At 37.1% G+C, this 25,297-nt stretch overlaps 1 protein-coding gene across 1 annotated transcript in view; it reads right to left on the bottom strand.

Moving 5' to 3' along the window:
* The window catches only part of Brdt (bromodomain testis associated), a 59,024-nt gene that overhangs the window by 6,663 nt on the left and 27,064 nt on the right, over positions 1 to 25,297 (bottom strand). The window contains exons 12-16 of the mRNA XM_026403120.2: positions 25,080 to 25,141; positions 22,675 to 22,846; positions 7,080 to 7,180; positions 1,768 to 1,973; positions 1,248 to 1,428 (exon numbers count right to left, since the gene is read on the bottom strand). Coding sequence (XP_026258905.2) covers positions 1,248 to 1,428; positions 1,768 to 1,973; positions 7,080 to 7,180; positions 22,675 to 22,846; positions 25,080 to 25,141 — 722 coding nt within the window. The remainder of the gene's footprint in view (positions 1 to 1,247; positions 1,429 to 1,767; positions 1,974 to 7,079; positions 7,181 to 22,674; positions 22,847 to 25,079; positions 25,142 to 25,297) is intronic.

Raw genomic sequence — 25,297 nt, 5'->3', positions numbered from 1 at the left:
CATGGAGTGAGGACATTAGGCCAAAATAACGGAGGGTGCAGGAAGGACTGCAGGAGGATGGATCCACGGATCCCCAAACCCAAGACCTCTGAGTGACACGCTCTGGTGCATGGTGGTTGGTATGCTTCCCCCTCAAAACCGTCTCCTCCAAAAACATGCCAAGGCCACGAAATCTCCTAGTGAAGACGCTCGCTCGGATCAAGAGATATTCTAAGGCCTCCTAGAGGAACAGAGCCTCTATCACCCCCTAAAAAACATGGCCAATAAGGTATGGTCAAATATTTTATATAAGAAAGGGGGAAATGTCAGGGGCTAGAAGGAAAGTCTCCTTCAAAGAATAGCCTGACATTTACAAGAAACAGCCCCCTGGGAGACATCCTGCCTGGGAGACATCCTGCAGCTACCCATCTTCCTGAAACATCCTGCGGTTATCAACATCATCAGACATCCTGCAGCTGGCAGTTTTACTACCCACATCCAGCAACTGTTGATAAGAGAGCTTCCCCATCCCCAGCATATAAATACCCCTGTGTGAACAATAAAAGTTTGTAGCTTGATCAGAACTCCTGTCTTGCCGTCATCCCTCATGTCTCTTGTCCCTTCATTCCTTCCCGCCTAAGTTTGCGCCCTCATTGATGTGTCCTGCCAGTCGGTACACTTGATTTACATTAGAAACTACTAGCAGAAATCACTAGTCAGAAAATTCCCAAATATTTGAAAGCTAAATTATAAATACTTCGGTACATTAGGATTCCTAAATGAAAGGTTCTTAATCTAGCAGTTAATTAAGGAAACACTGATCTGAAACAAATAGCATATCTTTTGGCTACAACTCATAAGTGATTTGCAGATTTTTCAAGATTAATAATATATGGCCAATCACTTTTGTGCTTAATACATGCTATTTCATTTCATCTTCATAACAGGCATTATTATTTACTTTTTATAATAGAGCAAACTGGTCATAGATTAAATGAACTGCCAGAGTTCAAAAGTCTAGTAAATAGCAGAACTCAGGATTTGAACCACAGGGTTTTAGTAGCTTGAGGAGCAACACTACATTATGCGTGCTTCTTTTGACTATAACATTTTTATTTTAAGCTGAATGTAGAACCTGATTCCCACTATAGAAGTAACTCCACTGTTACTAAAAAAACAAAAAACCCAACCTGAATGCATCTTTGAATATGTAAAAGACAAAGCTCTATTAAATATTTGTTAGGTTTAGCAAACTAAAATTCACTTACTGCTTCTCTCCTCCTTCGTTCTTGCTCTTTCTCCCTTGCTAAATTACGGTCTTTGAGAAGCCACAGCTTGCATTTATCTTGAGCATCCAATGACTGCTGATGTTCTTTCTGCTCTTCTCCATTGCATTTGTTTTGCATTTTATTTGAAAAAGATTCTAGAGTCAATCCATTTCCAAGGTCCCTTAAAGAAATAGTAAAATTCAAAGTAGGTTTCAAGTTCCTTAAAAAAGATAAACACTATCTTTTACTTATAGGACGGAAAAACTTTAGGACATTTCTGGAAAATAATGTTGTTATAACTTGGTAATATCTGTATCTTTACCAGCTTAATGACTTGATTATTTCTGTCTTCTTCAAAACAGATACTATCACTTAGAAAAAAATATTAATAAAAATGTATTTTTGCCATTACAATTTATTCTGTATTTTACTAAATAGATGAACCATAGTCACTTGACAAATACTTTAAAATACATTTCTATACCTCCCAAAGGCTCCTTTAACCAAGTAAATTACAGACCTCTGATTTTCTTGAGATACTTTTGTTTCCTTTGTATTTTGTTCCAGGTGTTTCCGTATTAGTTCTTGTGTTCGAGCTTTTACTTCTTTTTCTATTGCTGCTTTTCTAAATTGATTGAAGAGCTCATCTGAGGATTTCAGTACACCTGGTGTTTTCACCGGTTTGCCTAAACTTTTCCAAGAATCAGCATTCTTAATCTTTATATCCTAAAATAAATATTTGATTCAGTCTATCTATAGATGCCAACCAAATTTTGGAAGACAATATCTTTTGATACAGTTATTAGATGAAATTAAGATTCTAAAGGCCTTTATGCACCTTTACTAAAAGGGCCACTAAAGTCAGAAGGAAAATGAAAACAGGATAACAAATTATATAAACTTAATTCATTGAAGACCAAATGGCATAGTCCCCAACTATCTCAACTTAATGTGAGACATATGTATTAACTACATAATAACTTGGAAGAAGCATAAAAATAAGTACACTTTTCACTGTAATCAAGATACTTGTGATCCTATAGGGAAATAAAAACAAATACACAAGTGATTAACAAGAGTTGAAGTAAGATTATGCCATAAGGTTGGAATGGCATGGGATTCGTTGAGAACTTTCTGACATGTCTTTCCTTTTAGAGTAAGAAGACAAAAATTAATGGATGTAGTTACTAATTCTTAATATATGCCATGGTTGAGATCAATGCTGCCCATTAGATATATATGTAATTAAAAATTTTTAGTAGCCACATTTAAAGTCTTTTAAGCTTAAATTTTAATTGTTATATTTTACTTAACAAATATACTATTTCAATATGTAATCAATATAAAAGACTTAAGATATTTCTTTTTTCATACTAAGTCCTCAGAATTGTTATTTATGCTCATAGCATATTTCAAATACAAAAGTGATTAGCAACAATTAGGCTGTAAGTAAATTCATAACTTAAAGTAGTTACATATAGCTGAGTTGCTCCAAACGTATTTATGTTTTTCAATAACTGAATTGTATTAGTTTTAAATTCAAATTAAGTAAAAAATAAATAGTAAAACTTGGTTCCTCAGTTGCTACAGCCACTTTTCAAGGACTTAGTAGCCACCTGGGACTAGAGGCTACCATACTGGACATTTCAAGTCTAGCTGGCCTTTCTAAGAGTTAATCTGTATAACAATGGTAAAGAGAAAGGATTATGCAATATCCTGATGACTTTATGATTATCTCCTTAATAATTATGATTGATTGCTCTTTCGATACATTTTCATGAAATATTAGTATAACATTATACTAATGTTCCATACAAGGCAAAAGAATATTTATGACTGATAAATTTGTGTCCTAAAGTAATTAGAACATCTCTCTTCAAATATTACCACATATATAGGGACTTTCATCAATGGTCATTCAATTATGCTTTTGAAGTTCTTGCTACTCAACAGGACAATCTATTTTTGTCCTTACCAATGGAATTGGTTTAATACCAGTTCCAGGGATCATGTGACTAATATTTACTCAGCTGAAGAATCTCATTTTCCAACAGGGATTTGAAACAGGACAGGTAATACCTGATAGTATATTTAATAGGGAACAAAGAGAATGAAACCCTGGTCTCTGCTTCAGTGCTCTAAAATTACTGAAATTGTTATTTTATTGTGATAAAATTTTAACAGACTCTAAAACAAGAAAGCTTATATGTGGGATTGAAACATAGGAAAAGTGTTTCAGGTATTGTGAAGAAAAGAAAAGAATTCTGATAGGCAGACATGAGGATGGAAAGCATTCCTTATGGAACAAAGAACACAATCAAAGATATTAGTAGGTGTCTAGAGATGAGTAATTCAGTTTAAATTAATTATAAAGCACATTTTGTTAAGATTGATAAGCTAAATTGGGATCACAACATAGATCTGTTTAATCTTTAAAGGCAGAAGTTGCAAATCACTAAAGCTTTTATGCAGATGAAAAACATGATCAAGAGAACTAAAATAAGAATGTTGAGGCTTAATGGATTAGAACACAGAGAATCTCAAGTGAGACATACAGGACCAATTAATAATGATAAAATAACCATATTGTACATTACAAGTCTAGTTGGCCTTTATAAGAGTTTATCCAACAATGGTAAAGAAAAAATATTAAAGCAATAAGGTTTGGTTTTGGTAGTGAAAAGGGAAAATGAATTATCCTTAGAGGTAAAACCCAAAGAATTTAGCAACTCCTTCACTGTAGGAAATTGAGAAGTTGTCAAAAATGATTAAAACTTATAAGAGGTCAGATTTAAAAGTATATTTTGAATCATCTGCATAGATACCATAAACTGAAGTCATGATGGTAGATGTTCAATCACAAAGAAGTAGTAGAAGACCCTGGGGTTTCACATCCTATCAAGGCATTTGGAGGGACAAAGCTATTTTTAGAAGTCACTGGTTCCCAACCTAGGTGCCCCTTAACAGAATGGATAAAGAAAATGTGATATATATACACAATGGAGTATTACTCAGCTTAAAGAATGACTTTATGACATTTGCTGGTAAATGAATGGAACTGGAGACTATTTTGCTAAGAGAAATAAGCCAGTCCACAAAAAAGTCAAAAGTCAAATGTTTTCTCTGACATGTGGAAACTAATCCAATATAAGGGGATAATGGGTGGGGAATAAAAAAAAGAATAAGATCAGAGGAGTAAACAAAGGGGAATTAAAGGAGGGAGGATGGGTGGGACAGGGAAAGTCAGTGGAATGAATCTGATCTGACTTTCCTATGTACATATATGAATATATCACAGTGAATCTCACCCTCATGTATATCCACAAGACACTAATTAAAAAAAAAACTATAAGTAAATAGCAGAAAGATCTACAGTCTAGAGGAAAGGGAACAGGGGTTGGGAGAAAGGGAGGGGAAGGGGAAATATTGGGGACTGAATAGAGCAAATTATATTCTGTGTTTTAATAATTATGCCAGAGTATATTCTATTTTTTACATAGGGTAAAATGAACCAATTCAAAAAATTAAGTCAATGGTTCATCTGAGGAGTGTGAATTATAGGAATGGGGGCGTGGCTAAATGCCATGTAAAAATTCCAACACTGGATCTCACCAAAGCAAACATTTGTTAATGTCTATAAACATTTTTTTTTAAATTTTAATATTTATTTATTTATTTTTTTAGTTCTCGGTGGACACAACATCTTTGTTTGTATGTGGTGCTGAGGATCGAACCCGGGCCGCACACATGCCAGGCGAACGCGCTACCGCTTGAGCCACATCCCCAACCCCTAATAAACATTTTTGGTTGTCACACTGAAGTGAGTGAAAGAGTAACACAACATTAGAGGACATTGGTTTGGGTTCCTATTAAACATCCCACAATACACAGGTTTACCCTTAACAAAGATTTACCCAGTCTAACATATCAACATTCTGTAGTTGAGAAACTGCAATTTAAGATGCAAACAGGTAGTGGGAAAATATGACAAAAAAGAATAATGGATAGAGGTTATAGAGACAGCAAGAAGCTCTACAATAAATCTATTGACTGAACAAAAATAAAGAATAGATATGGAAAAGTTTTGACAAGAAGAGATTCTATCACTTAAGGCAGAAGTAAATACGAGAAGGACAAAGCTAAGGATTCTGAATAAAAGAAAGATGAGATGTTAAGAGTTTGTTGAAATTATTCATTTTCATTTCAGCACTTATTTGGGCTTGAACCATATCTGGACTGCAGTTTATGCATGAAGATTAATTCTCAGAGATTTCTGGGAGTACAAAATTATATAGCCTCTCTCTTCAATTAATGTTAATATTGCTTATGATAAGGGAACAAGCAGGGAGTGGGGGTGGGACATGATGTCAATATTGAAATTGTTTGACCATTTGTGTGTGCGCACGTGCGTGTGTGTGTGTGTGTGTGTGTGTGTGTGTGTGTGTATGTGTTGAGAACAAGCTACACAATCACATTTCTTCTAAATCTTTCAACCAAATATTTTAGTTCCTACTATATGATAAGCATTGGGAATAAAAAAGAATATACACGTCACTTTCACTGATAGTACAAACTTCAATGGTGTAACATAACTTTATTTTCTACTGCTTATTTTTGATCTTGCCGTTTTGGAAATCTCCTTTTCAAACTTTATTTTGGACCAGTCAAAATTACAAAGTTTTGTTAAATTAGAAATACAAAGATTATTGTGTTTAGGAAAACAAACATTTAAGAAACTCTGTAGCATTATCCTTTCTGAACTAAGGAGGTTGGATGACACTGTTAAGAGAAACAACAACAAAACAAAATTAATATTGGTTGTCAAAAAAGGTAGTGTTTAATGGGTTCTATTTCATCCTTATTAGTAACAAAATACCTACATTAAACATAGTCTTTAATGATAATATTTACTAGTAGAGAATTATGTAAGAAATCAATGATTCAAGCACAAGGACCAAATCAGTATGCTCAAATCTAGTAATGCTATATTTCATAAGTGTTCCCAAACAATAATCTCAAAAATTAAGACTATGATTTTTCCTCCTAAGTACTTGTAAAGATAAGAGAAAGAAGAGAAATAAAGGGAGGAAGGGATGAGATAGAGAAATAGAGAATGAGAATATCCTCTGCATAATTACTTTCTGAAAATTGAACTCAAATGCCTAGAATAGTATCTAATGTATTTAATGTATCCCAGACATACAGAACATTTATTGAATGATACCTGAATTAATTTGAAGATTAAGTGCACATATGACTCCATTATAAAATCCCCCACAACAGATTTTTAAAAAATAGCTTTATGACTTTGTTTAATATTATCACAAGGGGCTAGAGATGTAACTCAGTAGTAGAGCACTGCTCAGCATGTGCAAGGCCCAGGGTTCAGTCCCTAGTGTATACACATATATATATACATAAATGTGTGTGCAGCAAATACAAAAAAAGTCATAGAATTTGAAATTAAACCTAAGCATAAAGAGTGATGATAGGGACTGGGGTTCTAGCTCAGTGGAAGAGCACTTTCCTATCATGTGTGAGGCACTGGGTTTGATTCTCAGCACCACATATAAAAAAATAAAGTAGACTCTGTGTGTATGCGTGTGCGTGTGTGTGTATACATATAAAGAAAATAAATAAAAAGAAAAAAGACTGATGATAGTGGATGGGAGAACAGTTGTTGCTCACATCTAGTTTTTAAAATTTATATATGCAAAAATTACATCTAAAGTTTCAATCTCATTCAAACTAGGGCTTAAAATCTCTTATTCCAATTCTTATTCAATTTTGAATCTCTAAGATTTATGAGAAAAAAATAATATTACTTTTTACCTTTTGCACAGGAACTTGACATTCAGATTCTAACACCATTGCATCATTATGACCAGATGGATGTATCATACTTGGGCCATTCAAGAGTTGCTTGGAATCACCTGAAAACACATATTTAGAATGGTACAGTCAAAGTATTTTCTAGTATTTATCCAGAATTTGCTTTTATTTCTCCTTTCAGGTCAGACACTATGAAAACAAAATATTTAATTTTTGGATGCATCTTAACTTTGGAGTATTTTTCATCAGGGACTTGTACTGAAAAAAATATTTTTCACTTGAAAGTGACCTCCTTTGTTTTCTTTTTGTTATTGTCTGATTTTATTCTGGTCATCATAAAGTATAGCTGACATTTTGGCTGAACCAACAAAATCTATTTGCCTGTTCTTTGCTATACAGCTCTCCCAGTTTGTAGACTGGGAGCTCTACAGGTGCATCTTGACTAGGTCAAACCAATCACAACAATTCCATCTCCCAATCAGTAACTCATTTAAGAACAGACCAATATAGGGATCCCAGGGAAGGATGCTGGGGTGGACCATTTGAGAACAACAACCATAACACAGAGAACAGAGGAACTAAGATACCAGACATATCTGGCAATAATGGCTAGTGAGATTATGGTGTAAGAAATGAAAAAGTTTGACTTTGAGGTGAAGAGAACAAACTATGAAATCTTGTTAATTCTCTTTCTTCGTGTGTGTGTGTGTGTGTGTGTGTGTGTGCGTGCGCGCGTGCACACACACACACTCATGTGCATGTTTGTGTGTGCTGGGGATTAAACCCAGAACTTCAAGCATAATCCCATTAATTCTTAAGCTTTCATACAAATATTTCATTTATTATTATGGGTGAAGATAAACTATAGAAATAAGAGTCTGAACCCTAATCAAATCATGGCTATCTTACTGGCTATGCATGGCAACAAAAGCAGTTTGAGCTGATTTTTCTGTCATTTGCAATCAAGATCATCCTGATGCATGAAACTTACTTGATTGTTTCTGTTTCAATTCTCTCTAGCCTTTTTCTATAGGTTCTAAATAGTGGTAAAAGTACAGAGGGGACAAATCAAAACTGAGTGGCTGTCTTTGTTAACTGATTCCAGCTCACAAAATCCTAGCCATTTATATATATTTACACATTGTAGGAATTTACACCTAGGTTTCTGTTACCAAAGAGTATCTGACTTCTTCTCTGGCTATAAATGAAGCTAAGGTTTGAAAGGAGCAAGAAACAGCAAGGGATAGGAGTGAGCATAGGAAGAACAAAACACTTGTTGAAGGATGTATGAATGAAAAAAAAATTTTAAATTTGTATATCTCTACACAGCCCACTATAGTGATGTTTTCTTCTTCCTTCTCTTCCTCCTTCTCCTCCTCTCTTCTTCTTTAATACACTGATGTGTTCTCAGTTCAACAAGAAATGGGAAAATAGGAAGAAAAGCTACAGGCACAAAACCATATACCTTCTCTGCCAGGGGTGAGATATTTTTTAAGAAGTAGAAAGAGTATGTATGGCAGGTGAAGTAAATTCTAAAAATGATTCTTGATTTTCTGACTCTTAAGTTGGCAAGTGGTAATAGTGCCATTATCACAAATTAAAATGAAAATATCACTGGGCACAATAGTGCATATCCATAATTGCAGTGAATTGGGAGGCTAAGGGGGGAGGATCACAAGTTCTAGGCCAGCCTTGGCAACTTAGAGAGACCCTGGCTCAAAACAAAAGAAAATAGATAAGTAGTGCTGAGGGCATAGCTTAATGGTACCGTGGCCCTGGGCTCAATCCCCAGTACTATGATAAAAAGGGAGGAATACCAAAATCTGGGGACTGAAAAGGAGATTTCAATTTTTACAGGATGTGTTTGAAATGTCTATATGATATTTAATAATGATACTCAACTGGAGTTGTATAAACATGATAGATATGTTTGAGACATAAAAATAAGAATGGAAGTCAAAGGCACCAAGATTACATGAAAGAATATACAGTACGTCTCCTCCCAACCTTTTCCATGTCAAAATATGTAGAAAATGATAAAGGCATGGCACACCTGGGTAATGGAGAAGGCTGCTCCACACCATTCCTATGAGAGCTTAGAGGAATGCTAGCTCAGTAAGCCTGTGCTTTGGAATCTCTGGAGTAGAATAAAAACATAAGAAGCTTAACATTTAGGATATAACCCATCTGGGTAATCAGGAATACCAGTAAGGAATATTCAGGGAGATGGAATGATCCAGAAAGTAGAGTCAAAGAAGCCTAGAAAGCGTGTCATGCATATAACTCTCTGGGAAATGTTGTGTGTGAATGCTCCTCTGAAACCTTAAAACACTATAAAACTCACCTTTATTCAGAAACCTGTTCTTCATCTCATTCTAGAGCTCTTTAGCTGGACCAGTATCTAGCCAGTACCCTTTGGATCCACCAAAGCTTTATCCCTCCTTTTGTTAAATAAACCTACATATGTCCCTAATTTGCAGAACTCCTCATCACGATTTCTTTCAAATTTCTGTCTTTACCTTCTTTCCATCATTGACACTTAATTTTTTGCCTGCTTTAACAGTCCAACTGGTCTCCTACTTCTCTGGTCTCTATGATCTATTCCTTCAAATAGACTATATAATATTGCAGGTCCTTTGCTCAAACAAAACAAAACAAAAACTCCATTGGCTCCCCATTGACTACGTCCTTATCATTATGCCCAAAGTATCCAGAGTCCAAGTTTTTGACAATCTTCACCTGGCCTACCTTTCCAAATTTATTTCCCCACATCCCTGTTTATCCAACCAAAGCTTTAATCACACTGAATTATTAGTTGCCCAAATACCTTCACATACATTGTTTCCTCCATTTGCAATGTCTGTTAGTCTTAAAGTCTTATTTTTTCCTCCAATGCCCAACTCAAATATTAATTCTGTAAAATATGCATCTGCCTTTCTCTCATCTCCTCAAATTTCACTTTGCTTCTTTTAGTGCATATTATTTTTACTTTATATGCATGTTAGTCAATTCTACAAGTTGGAAAACTCATTAGTTTATCTTTTAATTTGCTGTGAGAATTCATGTTGATATGACAATATAAATATTTGTATTAAAAAACAATACAAAGGGATCCAACATGGCGGCCGGCGAGGAAGCAGCGACTCCAACGTCTCCACTTTAACGGGATATGAAAGACTCATCGAAACAGCTGCAGCCTAGCTACGGAGGAACTTCTGGCATGACTTCCTTAAGAGGAGAGCTGCCGTGAACTGGTAGGTTTACTCGAAGTGACAGGTTGCCCCAGAGAAGTGGATCTTGGAAGGCCATGCGGGCACAGAGGTCTAGTCCCCCAACCATCAGCCGCTCCGGCAGGCGGCTCCCCCTGGAGGCCTAGCTCTCGCCCTGGGAGAAGCGGCCCCACCCGCCCGCTTCCTAACCAGGCGGCCACAGCTACTCAGCGACAAAGGTGCCCACGTGGCGGGTGCAGAAGTTAAGTCCTGCAGACGCCAGCCACCTTTGCAACCCCCGGGAACCCTGAGTGGCTTGGCCCGCCCCGCCCGAACCGGCAGTCCTCCACCATACGGGCTCCCCCGGGAGGCCCAGCTCTCGCCCTGGGAGAAGCGGCCCCACCCGCCCGGTTCCTAACCAGGCAGCCACAGCTACTCGGCAATAAAGGTGCCCACGTGGCGGGTGCAGAAGTTAAGTCCTGCAGACGCCAACCACCTTTGCAACCCGCGGGATCCCTGGGCGCCTTGGCCCGCCCCGCCCGAACCGGCAGTCCTCCACCATACGGGCTCCCCCGGGAGGCCTAGCTCTCGCCCTGGGAGAAGCGGCCCCACCCGCCTGGTTTCTAACCAGGTGGCCTCAGCTACTCAGCGATAAAGGTGCCCACGTGGTGGGTGCAGAAGTTAAGTCCTGCAGACGCCAGCCACCTTTGCAACCCCCGGGATCCCTGAGCGGCTTGGCCCGCCCCGCCGGAACTGGCAGTCCTCCGACATACAGGCTCCCCCGGGAGGCCTAGCTCTCGCCCTGGGAAAAGCGGCCCCACCCGCCCGGTTCCTAACCAGGCAGCCACAGCTACTAGGCAATAAAGGTGCCCACGTGGCGGGTGCAGAAGTTAAGTCCTGCAGACGCCAGCCGCCTTTGCAACCCGTGGGAACCCTGATCGGCTTGGCCCTCCCCGCCTGAACCGGCGGCGGGTGCAGAAGTTAAGTCCTGCAGACGCCAACCGCCTTTGCAACCCGCGGGATCCCTGAGCGGCTTGGCCAGCCCCGCCCGAACCGGCAGTCCTCCACCATACGGGCTCCCCCGGGAGGCCTAGCTCTCGCCCAGGGAAAAGCGGCCCCACCCGCCCGGTTCCTAACCAGGCAGCCACAGCTACTCGACAATAAAGGTGCCCACGTGGCGGGTGCAGAAGTTAAGTCCTGCAGACGCCAGCCACCTTTGCAACTCGCGGGAACCCTGAGCGGCTTGGCCCGCCCCGCCCGAACCGGCGGCGGGTGCAGAAGTTAAGTCCTGCGGACGCCAACCGCCTTTGCAACCAGCGGGATCCCTGAGCGGCTTGGCCCGCCCCGCCCGAACCGGCAGCGGGTGCAGAAGTTAAGTCCTGCAGACGCCAGCCACCTTTGCAACCCGCGGGATCCCGGAGCGGCTTGGCCCGCCCCGCCTGAACCGGCAGTCCTCCGCCATCCGGGCTCCCCCGGGAGGCCCAGCTCTCGCCCTGGGAGAAGCGGCCCCACCCGCCCGGGTCCCAACCACGCGACCGCAGCTACTCGCGATAAAGGTGCCCCCGCAGCGGGTGCAGGAGTTAAGTCCTGCTGATACCAGCCGCGTTTGCAAGCCGCCGGCACCCAGTGCGGCTTGGCCCACCCCGCCTGAACCGGCAGTCGGCCTCCACCATCCGGGCTCCCCCGGGAGGCCTAGCTCTCGCTCCGGGAGCAGCCCCCTGCAAGCTAGGCGAACCTTTGACCCATCGGGAGGTTAGGCCCAGCAACCTGCGGAGTGATAGAGGTGCCCCTCGTGCCTGCTGGGTAGGCGGACCTTTGACCGACCAGCAGAGCAGACCTAGGGCCTGCCAGCGTGGTAGACGGATCACACCAATTGGAGGAGGATCACAGCCACTACATGCCCTGCAAGGGTGATTATTCAACTATACAAGAGCAATATAAATAAATAGAGGGAAAATTTCAAAACACAACAGTTTCACCAAGCAGAAAGAAACGCCAGCAGTATGAAAAGACAAGGAAAGAAAGGACCACAGGCAATGCAGGTCAACTCAACTTTAGAAGAGGTAATAGGTGCAACAGATGGAATGTCAGATAGAGAGATCAGGATATACATGCTTCAGATGATCTGGAGTCTCAAGGAAGACATGAGACAGCAAAATCAGATAATGAAAGATCACATTGACAAACAAATCCAGGAAGTAAAAGATCAATTTCACAGGGAGATAGAGGAAATAAAAAACAAACAAATAGAAATACTAGAATTGCAGGAAAAAATAAACCAACTTAAAAACTCAATTGAGAATACTACCAGCAGAGTAGATCACTTAGAAGAGAGAACATCAGACAATGAAGACAAAGTATTTCAACTGGAAAAGAACATAGACAGCTCAGCAAGTCTGCTAAGAAACCATGAACAGAACATCCAAGAAATATGGGACAATATCAAAAGACCAAATTTAAGAGTCATTGGGATACAGGAAGGCACAGAGCTCCAAACCAGAGGAATACACAGCCTATTCAATGAAATAATACGAGAAAACTTCCCAGACTTGAAGAATGAGACAGAATCCCAAATCCTAGAAGCCTACAGGACGCCGAATGTACAAAACCATAAGAGATCCACACCTAGACACATTATAGTGAAGATGTCCAACATACAGAATAAGGAAAGAATTTTAAAAGCTACAAGGGAAAGGAAGCAGATTACATTTAGGGGTAAACCAATCAGGATAACAGCTGATCTCTCAACACAGACTCTGAAAGCTAGAAGATCCTGGAATAACATATTTCAAACACTGAAAGAAAATGGGTTCCAACCAAGAATCGTGTATCCGGCAAAATTAAGCTTCAGGTTAGAAGATGAAATTAAAACCTTCCATGATAAACAAAAGTTAAAAGAATTCGCAGCTAGAAAACCATCTCTTCAAAAAATCCTTGGCAAAACATTGCAGGAAGAGGAAATGGAAAATAACATTGAAAACCAACAATGGGAGGTAGGACAGTAAAGGGGGGAAAGTAGTCAAAGAGGATAACAAATCAGGTTTAGTAACATCAACAAACAAATATGGATAGAAGTACAAACCATATCTCAATAATAACCCTAAATGTCAATGGCTTAAACTCACCAATTAAGAGACACAGGCTAGTAGAATGGATCACAAAACAAGACCCAACAATATGCTGTCTACAGGAGACGCATCTGATAGAAAAAGATATCCATAGACTGAAGGTGAAAGGTTGGGAAAAATCATACCACTCATATGGACAGCGGAAACAAGCAGGCGTGTCCATACTCATATCTAATAAAATAGATTTCAAGCCAAAGCTAATCAAAAGGGATAAAGAAGGACACTTCATACTGCTCAAGGGAACCATAAACCAACAAGACATAACAATCATAAATATATATGCCCCCAATAATGGTGCAGCGGTGTTCATCAAGCAAACTCTTCTCAAGTTCAAGAGTCTGATAGACCACCATACAATCATCATGGGAGACTTCAACACACCTCTCTCACCACTGGACAGATCTTCCAAACAAAAGTTAAACAAGGAAACTATAGAACTCAACAACACAATTAATAACCTAGACTTAATTGACATATATAGACTTTACCACCCAACATCAAGTAGTTACACTTTTTTTTCAGCAGCACATGGAACCTTCTCGAAAATAGACCATATATTATGTCACAGGGAAACTCTTAGACAATATAAAGGGGTAGAGATAATACCATGCATCTTATCTGATCATAATGGAATGAAACTGAAAATCAATGATAAAAGAAGAAAGGAAAAATCAAGCATCACTTGGAGAATGAACAACAGGTTGCTGAGTGACATATGGGTTATTGAAGACATCAAGGAGGAAATTAAAAAATTCCTAGAGTTAAATGAAAACACGGACACAACATATCGGAATCTATGGGACACATTGAAAGCAGTCCTAAGAGGAAAATTCATTGCTTGGAGTTCATTCCTCAAAAAAAGAAAAAACCAACAAATAAATGATCTCATACTTCATCTCAAAATCCTAGAAAAAGAGGAGCAAAACAACAGCAAAAGAAGTAGAAGGCAAGAAATAATTAAAATCAGAGCTGAAATTAATGAAATTGAAACAAAAGAAACAATTGAAAAAATTGACAAAACTAAAAGCTGGTTCTTTGAAAAAATAAATAAAATTGACAGACCCTTAGCCATGCTAACGAAGAGAAGAAGAGAGAGAACCCAGATTACTAGCATACGGGATGAAAAAGGCAATATCACAACAGACACTTCAGAAATACAGAAGATAATCAGAGACTATTTTGAAGCCTTATACTCCAATAAAATAGAAGATAGTGAAGGCATAGATAAATTCCTTAAGTCTTACGATCTGCCCAGATTGAACCAGGAGGATATAGACAACCTAAACAGACCAATAACAATAGAAGAAATAGAAGAAACCATCAAAAGACTACCAACTAAGAAAAGCCCAGGACCGGATGGGTATACAGCAGAGTTTTACAAAACCTTTAAAGAGGAACTAACACCAATACTTTTCAAGCTATTTCAGGAAATAGAAAAAGAGGGAGAACTTCCAAATTCATTCTACGAGGCCAACATCACCCTGATTCCGAAACCAGACAAAGACACTTCAAAGAAAGAAAACTACAGACCAATATCTCTAATGAACCTTGACGCAAAAATTCTCAATAAAATTCTGGCGAACCGGATTCAAATACATATCAAAAAAATTATACACCATGATCAAGTAGGATTCATCCATGGGATGCAAGGCTGGTTCAATATACGAAAATCAATAAATGTTATCCACCACATCAATAGACTAAAAAATAAGAACCATATGATAGTCTCGATAGACGCAGAAAAAGCATTCGACAAAGTACAGCATCCCTTTATGTTCAAAACTCTAGAAAAATTAGGGATAACAGGATCATACCTCAACATTGTAAAAGCAATATATGATAAGCCACAGGCCAGCATCATTCTGAATGGAGAAAAATTGAAGGCATTCCCTCTAAGATCTGGTACAAGACAGGGATGCCCTCTCTCACCACTTCTGTTCAACATAGTCCTCGAAACACTGGCAAGAGCAATTAGACAGACGAAAGAAATTAAAGGGATAAAAATTGGAAAAGAAGAACTTAAATTATCACTATTTGCAGATGATATGATTCTATACCTAGCAGACCCAAAAGGGTCTACAGAGAAGCTATTAGAGCTAATAAATGAATTCAGCAAAGTGGCAGGATATAAAATCAACACGCATAAATCAAAGGCATTCCTGTATATCAGCGACAAATCCTCTGAAACGGAAATGAGGACAACTACTCCATTCACAATATCCCCCCAAAAAATAAAATACTTGGGAATCAACCTAACAAAAGAGGTGAAAGATTTATACAATGAAAATTACAAAACCCTAAAGAAAGACATAGAAGAAGACCTTAGAAGATGGAAAAATATACCCTGCTCATGGATAGGCAGATCCAACATCATCAAAATGGCGATATTACCAAAAGTTCTCTATAAGTTCAATGCAATGCCAATCAAAATCCCAGCTGCATTTCTTGTAGAAATAGATAAAAGAATCATGAAATTCATATGGAATAATAAAAGACCCAGAATAGCAAAAACAATACTAAGCAGGAAGTGTGAATCAGGCGGTATAGCGATACCAGACTTCAAACTATACTACAGAGCAATAGTAACGAAAACAGCATGGTACTGGTACCAAAACAGGCGGGTGGACCAATGGTATAGAATAGAGGACACAGTAACCAATCCACAAAACTACAACTATCTTATATTTGATAAAGGGGCTAAAAGCATGCAATGGAGGAAGGATAGCATCTTCAACAAATGGTGCTGGGAAAACTGGAAATCCATTTGCATCAAAATGAATCTGAATCCCTATCTCTCGCCTTGCACAAAAGTTAACTCAAAATGGATCAAGGAGCTTGATATTAAATCAGAGACACGGCATCTGATAGAAGAAAAAGTTGGTTATGATCTACATACTGTGGGAGCAGGCTCCAAATTCCTCAATAGGACACCCATAGCGCAAGAGTTAACAACTAGAATCAACAAATGGGACTTACTCAAACTAAAAAGTTTTTTCTCAGCAAAAGAAACAATAAGAGAGATAAACAGGGAGCCTACATCCTGGGAACAAATCTTTACTCCACACACTTCAGATAGAGCCCTAATAACCAGAATATATAAAGAACTCAAAAAATTAGACAATAAGACAACAAGTAACCCAATCAATAAATGGGCCAAGGACCTGAACAGACACTTCTCAGAAGAGGACATACAATCAATCAATAAGTACATGAAAAAATGCTCACCATCGCTAGCAGTCAGAGAAATGCAAATCAAAACTACCCTAAGATACCATCTCACTCCAGTAAGATTGGCAGCCATTAGGAAGTCAAACAACAATAAGTGCTGGAGAGGATGTGGGGAAAAGGGCACTCTTGTTCATTGTTGGTGGGACTGCAAATTGGTGCAGCCAATTTGGAAAGCAGTATGGAGATTTCTTGGAAAGCTGGGAATGGAACCACCATTTGACCCAGCTATTCCCCTTCTTGGTCTATTCCCTAAAGACCTAATAAGAGCATGCTACAGGGACACTGCTACATCGATGTTCATAGCAGCACAATTCACGATAGCAAGATTGTGGAATCAGCCTAGATGCCCTTCAATAGATGAATGGATTAAAAAATGTGGCATTTATACACAATGGAGTATTACTCTGCATTTAAAAATGACAAAATCATAGAATTTGGAGGGAAATGGATGGCATTAGAGCAGATTATGCTAAGTGAAGCTAGTCAATCTTTAAAAAACAAATACCAAATGACTCCTCTGATATAAGGGGAGGAAACAAGGACAGGGTAGGGACGAAGAGCTTGAGACGAAGATTTTCATTAACAGGGTTGAGAGGTGGGAGGGAAAGGAAACGAGAAGGGGAATCGCATGGAAATGGAAGGCGATCCTCAGGGTTATACAAAATGACATATAAGAGGAAAGGAGGGGTAAGACAAGATAATTCAAATGGAAGAAGTGATTTACAGTAGAAGGGGTAGAGAGAGAAAAGGGGAGGGGAGGGGAGGGGAGGGGAGGGGGGATAGTAGAGAATAATATAGACAGCAGAATACATCAGACACTAGAAAGGCAATATGTCAATCAATGGAAGGGTAACTGATGTGATGCAGCAATCTGTATACGGGATAAAATTGGGAGTTCATAACTCATTTGAATCAAACTGTGAAATATGATGTATGAGGAACTATGTAATGTTTTGAACGACCAACAATAAAAAAAAAAAAAAAAAAAAACAATACAAGTCAATGGAGATTTTCATGGGATGAGGAAAGATTAAATTATAAGGATAGTAAGATTAGCAATCTTTTGTGACCAAATATTTAGGAAAAAATGAGACATCTTTCATTTAATGATAGAAATAAAGATGGGGGGGTTGGAGAGGTTGAAGAACACTAACTTTGTCAAACCATTTGCTAATAAGTAAACTTCAGAATAAAATTGATTACTTTTATAATTTAAATTTAAGATGAGGTTTAAACAAAAAATTGATTTCAATTGAGATTAAACTCCAGAAAAGTAAATTTCTCTATTTTACACTTCAGTTTATATATTTGACATTTCCCTTGGTCATAGCGCCACCTACAGTTGACAAATAATCAACTCTAGCATCATCCAAACTCCCTTCCCCAGTATTGTTTTCCAAGATATCAAATAAACATATAGAGGTGATAAAAAGGACTGATCCTAGTTGATAGATGGAGTGATAAACACTGAAACTTTAAAAAAAAAACCAAGAGACTGATCCTTACTGAAGACTTAGTTATGAAGTCTGTCTTTTCACAGATGGATGTTTTCTTAAGATAGAAATAAAAGAACATCTTGTTTGCATTATTACCATTATTTTTCATTATCCTTATTCCTTTTCAAAGACAAGGTTATTATTATCACTCTTCTATAATTACATACTCTAGTGAAAACAGCAACATTTTCTACTTTGATTTTTTTCCTAATCAGACCTCAAATATTCAAATCTTTTAATTAAAAACCTAAAAAAAAGTAGGACTGGGGTTGTGGCTCAGTGGTAGAGCACTTGCCTAGTAAGTGCGAGGCATTAGGTTTGATCCTCAGTGCCACATAAAAATAAATAAACAAAATAAAGGTATTGTGTCCATATACAAATAAAACAAAGAAAAAAAACAAAACAAAAAACCCCACCAACCCCCCCCAAAAAACCCTCCTACTGCTCAAAAAAAAAAAAAAGTCTCCCTGTTAAAAGCGACAGCTATCTTCCCATCCTTGTCACCAACAAGCTTCTTGAAAGACTGATTAATATTCACTACACCCAGATTCTATTACTTTTCAACTTACAGCAGTCTGGTTTCTGGTCCAATTACATTGGCTATGCAAAAAGCTTTTGCCAAAGCAAAACTTCTCACATTGCCGATTTTAATCCTGTCTTCATTCCTTAATCCTGCTTGAATATTCTGTAATATACAATATTCTTGATGATGACTTCCTTCTACAAATCTTTCTTCTTCTTTTTCTATTTTTTGAGACACAGTCTTGTTATATTGCTCAGGATGGCCTCAAACTTCTGGGCTCAAGTGATCCTCCTGCCTCAGCCTCTTGAGAAGTTGTCCTGGATTACCACCTTTTTTTTTAAATTTACTAATTTCTTCTACTTTTATTGAGGTTTTATTTCCTAGAATTTTGTCCTTAGCCTTTTTTCTTTCTAATCTGCACATTTTCCTGGGTATTTCCATTCATTTTTGTGGTTTTGAGTAGTTCTGCATATTGAAAATTCCTAAATCATATTTCCTGTTAAACCCTGTTAGTTCCAGAAACCCATTTCTGTTTTTTAAATTTCCAGTTAGATATTCTGTAACATCTCCCCTCCCAAACTGACTCTACCTATTGTTTATTCATTTTTTGGCTTAAACAACAAGTATTTATTTCTCACTGTTCTGGAATGAGATCAGGGTACCAGCAGGTTGGGGTTCCTGCGTTATGAAGGGCCCTCTTGCTGGATCTTCACATAGAAGAGGGTAAATTAGCTATCCGCTCTTTTGATAGGGCACTAAGCCCATTCAAGAGGACTCTCAAGACCTAGTTTCCTCTCAAAGGCCACAATGCCAAATATTATTACATTAGGAATTGGATTTTAACAAATGGATTTGTTAAAATCCAATTCCTAATGTAATGATGTAATGTGCCCTAAGGGGTACAATTGTCCTTGGGATAAGAATAATAGCATAGCTAACATATATTGAGTACTTACTTTAAGAAAACCACTTATACCTTGAACTTTATATGTGAATCCTTAAGACTCTATGAAGTCACTTTTATTATTATTATTATAAATAAAAGGAAATTAAAGCCTTGAGAGATTAACTGAATTTTCTAAGTAACAGTTAATGTCACAACCCTTTATAGTTCTATAGCTGTATATATCAGAATTTTCTGTTTCTTAAGCACCAATCTTAGCCTAATAAAATCTTTGCTGTTGTAGTTTTGTAGTGCTGGGGATCAAACCCAGGTTCTCACACATGGTAGGCAACTGCTCTACCACTGAACACATTGCCAGTCTCTAAAATCTTAATTTTGTTATGCTCCTGTTCAATCATGACTGAGAACTATCATATTTTCATACTTTTCTCTGAGTAGCTTAAAATCTATTTCCAGAGACAGATGACTATAAATATAAATATTTCCTACTTCGGAGATTTGTTCATTCTTCTTCCTAGGAGGCCCTCTATTGCTGCATTAGATATTTCTCTCTTGGTTGATGGGAATTGACCCCAAATTCCTAGGACCTCAAGAATGCGAAGAATGTGCTTTACCACTAAACTATACCCTCTAGCCTCTGGTATTTTTTTTCTCTTGATCTCCTTTCCCTTTCCCACAATGATGAGATATATTAAGACAAAGTAGAATACTCAAAATAGTAGGGATTTTTATACTGGAAGCAACAAAAGAGAATCAAAACCTCTCTTCTTCCTAAATCTGTTTTGTAGTTAAACAGCTTAGAAAGTTTTTCTGCTTAAAAGATACTTCTGCCCTTGCAAGGCCAAGTGGAAACCAGGAAACAGGAGATGTGGACAAGGAAAATTCACACCTGCTCAATTTAGGTCTAAATACATTAGTGTCTCATGGTTTAGGCATTCTAAGCTGGGCTCAGTGATAACAAGAGAAGTAAGCTTTGTGCCACACATCAAGCCCTTGCTCCTCACCACAACCAAGTTGAGACAGTTAAGGTATCTATAAAATCAAATCAATCTAACAATACAAAAATTTAGCCAATTTTGGGAGATGTTTTCAGTAAACAGGAACCACTACTAGGTAAGTTTTTCTAGCCCAAGTTTCCTTAACTGTAAAGTAAATATATACATATAAAATAATATACACATATAAAATATATATGTGTGAATGCATGTGTGCGTGTGTTTGTGTGTGTATGTATGTGTATCCAGCCTCATTTCTCTATGCACATAATCTCTTTTTTTATTTTTTTTATTGGTTGTTCAAAACATTACAAAGCTCTTGACGTATCATATTTCATACATTTGATTCAAGTGGGTTATGAACTCCCATTTTTACCCCGTATACAGATTGTAGAATCACGTCGGTTACACATCCATGTTATTACGTAAGGCCATACTAGTGACTGTTGTATTCTGCTACCTCTCCTATCCTCTACTATCCCCCCTGCCCTCCCCTCCCATCTTCTCTCCCTACCCCATCTGCTATAATTCAATTCTCTCCCTTGTTTTTTCCCTTCCCCCTCACATATTACGTAAGGCCATACTAGTGACTGTTGTATTCTGCTACCTCTCCTATCCTCTACTATCCCCCCTGCCCTCCCCTCCCATCTTCTCTCCCTACCCCATCTGCTATAATTCAATTCTCTCCCTTGTTTTTTCCCTTCCCCCTCACATCCTCTTATATGTAATTTTGTACAAAAATGAGGGTCTCCTTCCATTTCCATGCAATTTCCCTTCTCCCTTTCCCTCCCACCTCTTGTCCCTGTTTAATGTTAATCTTTTCCTCATGCTCTTCCTCCCTGCTCTGTTCTTAGTTGTCTCCTTATATCAAAGAAGACATTTGGCATTTGTTTTTTAGGGATTGGCTAGCTTCACTTAGCATAATCTGCTCTAATGCCATCCATTTCCCTGCAAATGCCATGATTTTGTCATTTTTTAGTGCTGCGTAATACTCCATTGTGTATAAATGCCACATTTTTTTTATCCATTCATCTATTGAAGGGCATCTAGGTTGGTTCCACAGTGTAGCTATTGTGAATTGTCTATGCACATAATCTCTAAATATCTTTTCCTCACTGCAGTCTACCTTTCTAACATATGCACAGTTGTTACAGCAGCATTTCACAAGTCTGCTAAGAACTTGGAACATGGTAGAATGTGTTTGGGCAGTGATAAGACTTTTTTATATCACCTATGTGTCAATATATAGTATTCATGTGAAAGTAAATTGAGTATAAGCTATATAGTAACTTTTCTTTCTTTCAAATGTAATAATTATCTATGGCTATAAAGTAGATAATTTCTTTTTTTAATATATTTTTATTTTAATATTTCTTATATTTGAACCAACATAAAAATAGGTATATATTCTTTATGCTTATAGTTCTCATAAAATAAAAACTAAACATTTACAAATTAAACTATAATATTTTAAAAATGCAAATTAGTTATCTTAATTTATTTAATATAAGAAATAATACTGTTTTGCTCAAATAGAAACTGTTTTGTTCAAGAGAATCAAAATAAATCACAAATATTTGGTTTAATAGCAAAACGCTATAGTTTCAGATTCATTTTGTTCTTAATGTTTTTACTTTAATAATTAAGTGAACATTCTGAAACAATGTTTTTACTTTAATAAAATAAGAATACTTGTTCACATAGCTATCTTATTCAAACTGGCATTTATAATTTCAAATCTTTCTTTCCTCTATGATGGTAACCAGGAATATTAACTAAGCCCTGCTAAACATGGCAGTTCTCAAACACCAATTTTAAAGATATGAGAACCTACAGACTGAAAATTGAAAACTGTTTTTCCTAAAATCTGTGATAATGACTACTGAATCCAATTAGTTTCAAATATCGATAGGAACATTTTTGACTATTTATTTGCTATTATGAAGTAGATGATTTCTAACAATGTGCTATAGTGATTATTTCCAACCTAGAATTTATCAGATATGATTTTCAATATTTCTCAGATGTGCAATAAAATTTATGATGGCCTTACCACTGTCATATAATAAGTTTAGAAGTCAATTTCTCAGTATTTACTTGTTAATTTCTTACCTGAAGGAGGCCAAATTTGTAAAGGTGAAATGTTTTTCACATTCTGTAAATGTTCTAATTCTTGATAACCAAATGCTGACTGGTGGTGATTTGGTGGTATGGCACACATATTTGTGGTCTGATGAACAAGAGTAGTTTTAGCAGAGGTTGTATCTTGCACAGAAGATTGCATCTGTAAAGACAAAGTTATCTTTCAGAGTTTTAATAATACAAGAAGAATAAGAGAACAGAAAAACAAAAGACAAGAATATTCTTTAATAAATAAATTTATCTAAGTCACACAAACTCATAGGTATAATTATCCTTATCATACTAATGGGGAAACTGAGGTTTAGAAAGATTAAATAACTTGACCATCATGTAGCTTATAGTCTTAGTTGCTAGTACATACAGAAAATTTACACATGTTATTAAGCAGTAGTACTTCTTAATAGTTTTAGGTTTTCAAAAGGTCCCTGTGATCCACGGAAATAAAAATTGATCTTTTATACCAATTCTAGAGACCAAATAATTTCCTTTATCCTTTTGTCCTTGCTGACTTACAGATATAAGGGAAGAAATCTAAAATTATATCATGGTCAACTCAAGACTATCAACAAATTCTGATTCACTATTCAGTTAACTAAACAGTTAACTGTTTATTAAATAAAAGGTGCTGAATGAAATAGCTAACATTTATTTAATGCTTACCACATGTAAGGCACCAAGCCAAGTTTTTAAATCTTGTTAACAATCCCATAAATTAGGTATAATTATTTTCTCTATTATGGTTTACAGTAGGACATAAAAATAATAGAAGTAATTTACCTTAAATCTCACACCTATTCAGTGGCAAGCTGTTATAGTACCAAGTTTAATAACATTTTCTACTAAGCTTTGACTTGTAGACAGCACACAGGTAAATCATTTTTCCCCCTCCATCTATTAAGGGGATTGGAGCAAATCAGTAGAGAAGGCAAGTCAATGAATAATACCTACGTTATCCTGAGTAAACTAAATGCCATAGAAGGTGTACCTCAACAAAAATGTAGACCCAAGCCCAAGTCAGATGTTCAAGGTTAAATCAGCAAATAATCACTTTCTGAAATCTATAAATATACACATTCACTCACAAACGTAAATTAATATATACTCTCTTTAATCATAAATGGGCATTTTATTCCTCAGTGAGTGAGAATGAAAAAAGTTTGAACAAAGATTGTATGAAGAAGGCTTCAACAATTTCTTCATAGTTTGACCTAATGTTTTGATTCCATTAATACTTATAGCAAGGCAGATAATTCATACCTTAGAAAGAACAACTATTTGCCTACCAAGTTAAATATTCCAACACTTCACTTGGGTATCTGAAGCCCTCCCCATTTATCTCTTACAAGCCCTTTAATTCCTTACAAATGCCCTCAACTACCATATGACCCTAAAAATATCTGCTGTGCCTCATTTGCCTCTCTTCATGCTATTCTGTTTTTTTTTAATAAGTCCCTGATTTGTATATCAATATCCTAATCATTTAAAACCCATTTTAAGGATTACCTCTTCTGTGAAGGCTTTCCCTCCTTCAGGCAGCATACATTCTTGCATTTTCTTAAAAAAATCATAACTATAGATTATTATAACACTCTTATATAATTTCTTAACTATGATTGCTTCCCTTTTCACAATTTAGAATTCTTTCAAGAATTATTTATTGTTCTATTTATCTCACCTAATAAATGTTATTATATAAGTTTGCTATAATTCTTTTCTTTTTCTATTTGGCAAGGTTTCATTATGTTCCCCAGACTGGTCCTGAACTCATGGGATCAAGTGATCCTTATTCTTCAGCCTCCTAAGTAGTTGTGACTATAGGCATGTGCCACCATGCCTGGCTGTATTTGAGATGAGTACAGGATAAAAATTTTATGAGGATAACTATTTGAATTACTAGTTAAGAAAATAAAATTCTATTTTTTGATTGTTAATTACTAATCACACAAAGAAGTGCTAAACTTGGTAGCCATTGGTTATAAACTTTATCTATAGAAACCCTATCATTTTCCACTAGCTTTTGTTGAAAAAGTCCACCTTATTGTGTGCATATACAACTGAGTGCACACTGGGAATTACCAAGGCAGTTTTTTTGTATTCAGATTCTCAAGGCTCAGCTAAAGCTCCTATTTGTTCTACGTATCTGTTTTGACTTACATAATAGCTACATCTTATTAGAACTATTAAGCCAAATAGTTCCTCTAGTCAAAATGTTTTTTTAGGAAGAAATCTTTGAAACAGTTGAGCTGAAAATAGTGACAACTGTTTTTCATGCAAATAAATAGAAAACAATTTTAAGGAAAGCTATCACTATACCCGTGAGTTGTAACATATATATTGTTTTCAGTTCTTAGTTATAATTAAAAGAATTAATTTACCTTTACATTCTCTTTAGGAGGTGAATCATTCTGTTTTACTCCAGTAAACTTAGGAAATATCTCTGCAAATGTACATAGATAATTATTTCAGTATTTATCAGCTTAAAACTACCAAGTTACATTTTTTCCATATCAGAAACAAAGTGGTAATTCAAAAGAATGCCTTTAATAACCTCTTACACCAAGAAATTCTTGAAGTCACAGGATTTTGCCCTATT

The sequence above is a fragment of the Urocitellus parryii genome, chromosome 11 (genome assembly GCF_045843805.1).
Source record: "Urocitellus parryii isolate mUroPar1 chromosome 11, mUroPar1.hap1, whole genome shotgun sequence".
Classification (NCBI taxonomy): Eukaryota; Metazoa; Chordata; class Mammalia; order Rodentia; family Sciuridae; genus Urocitellus; species Urocitellus parryii.
This window is presented reverse-complemented; position numbering and strand designations above follow the sequence as displayed.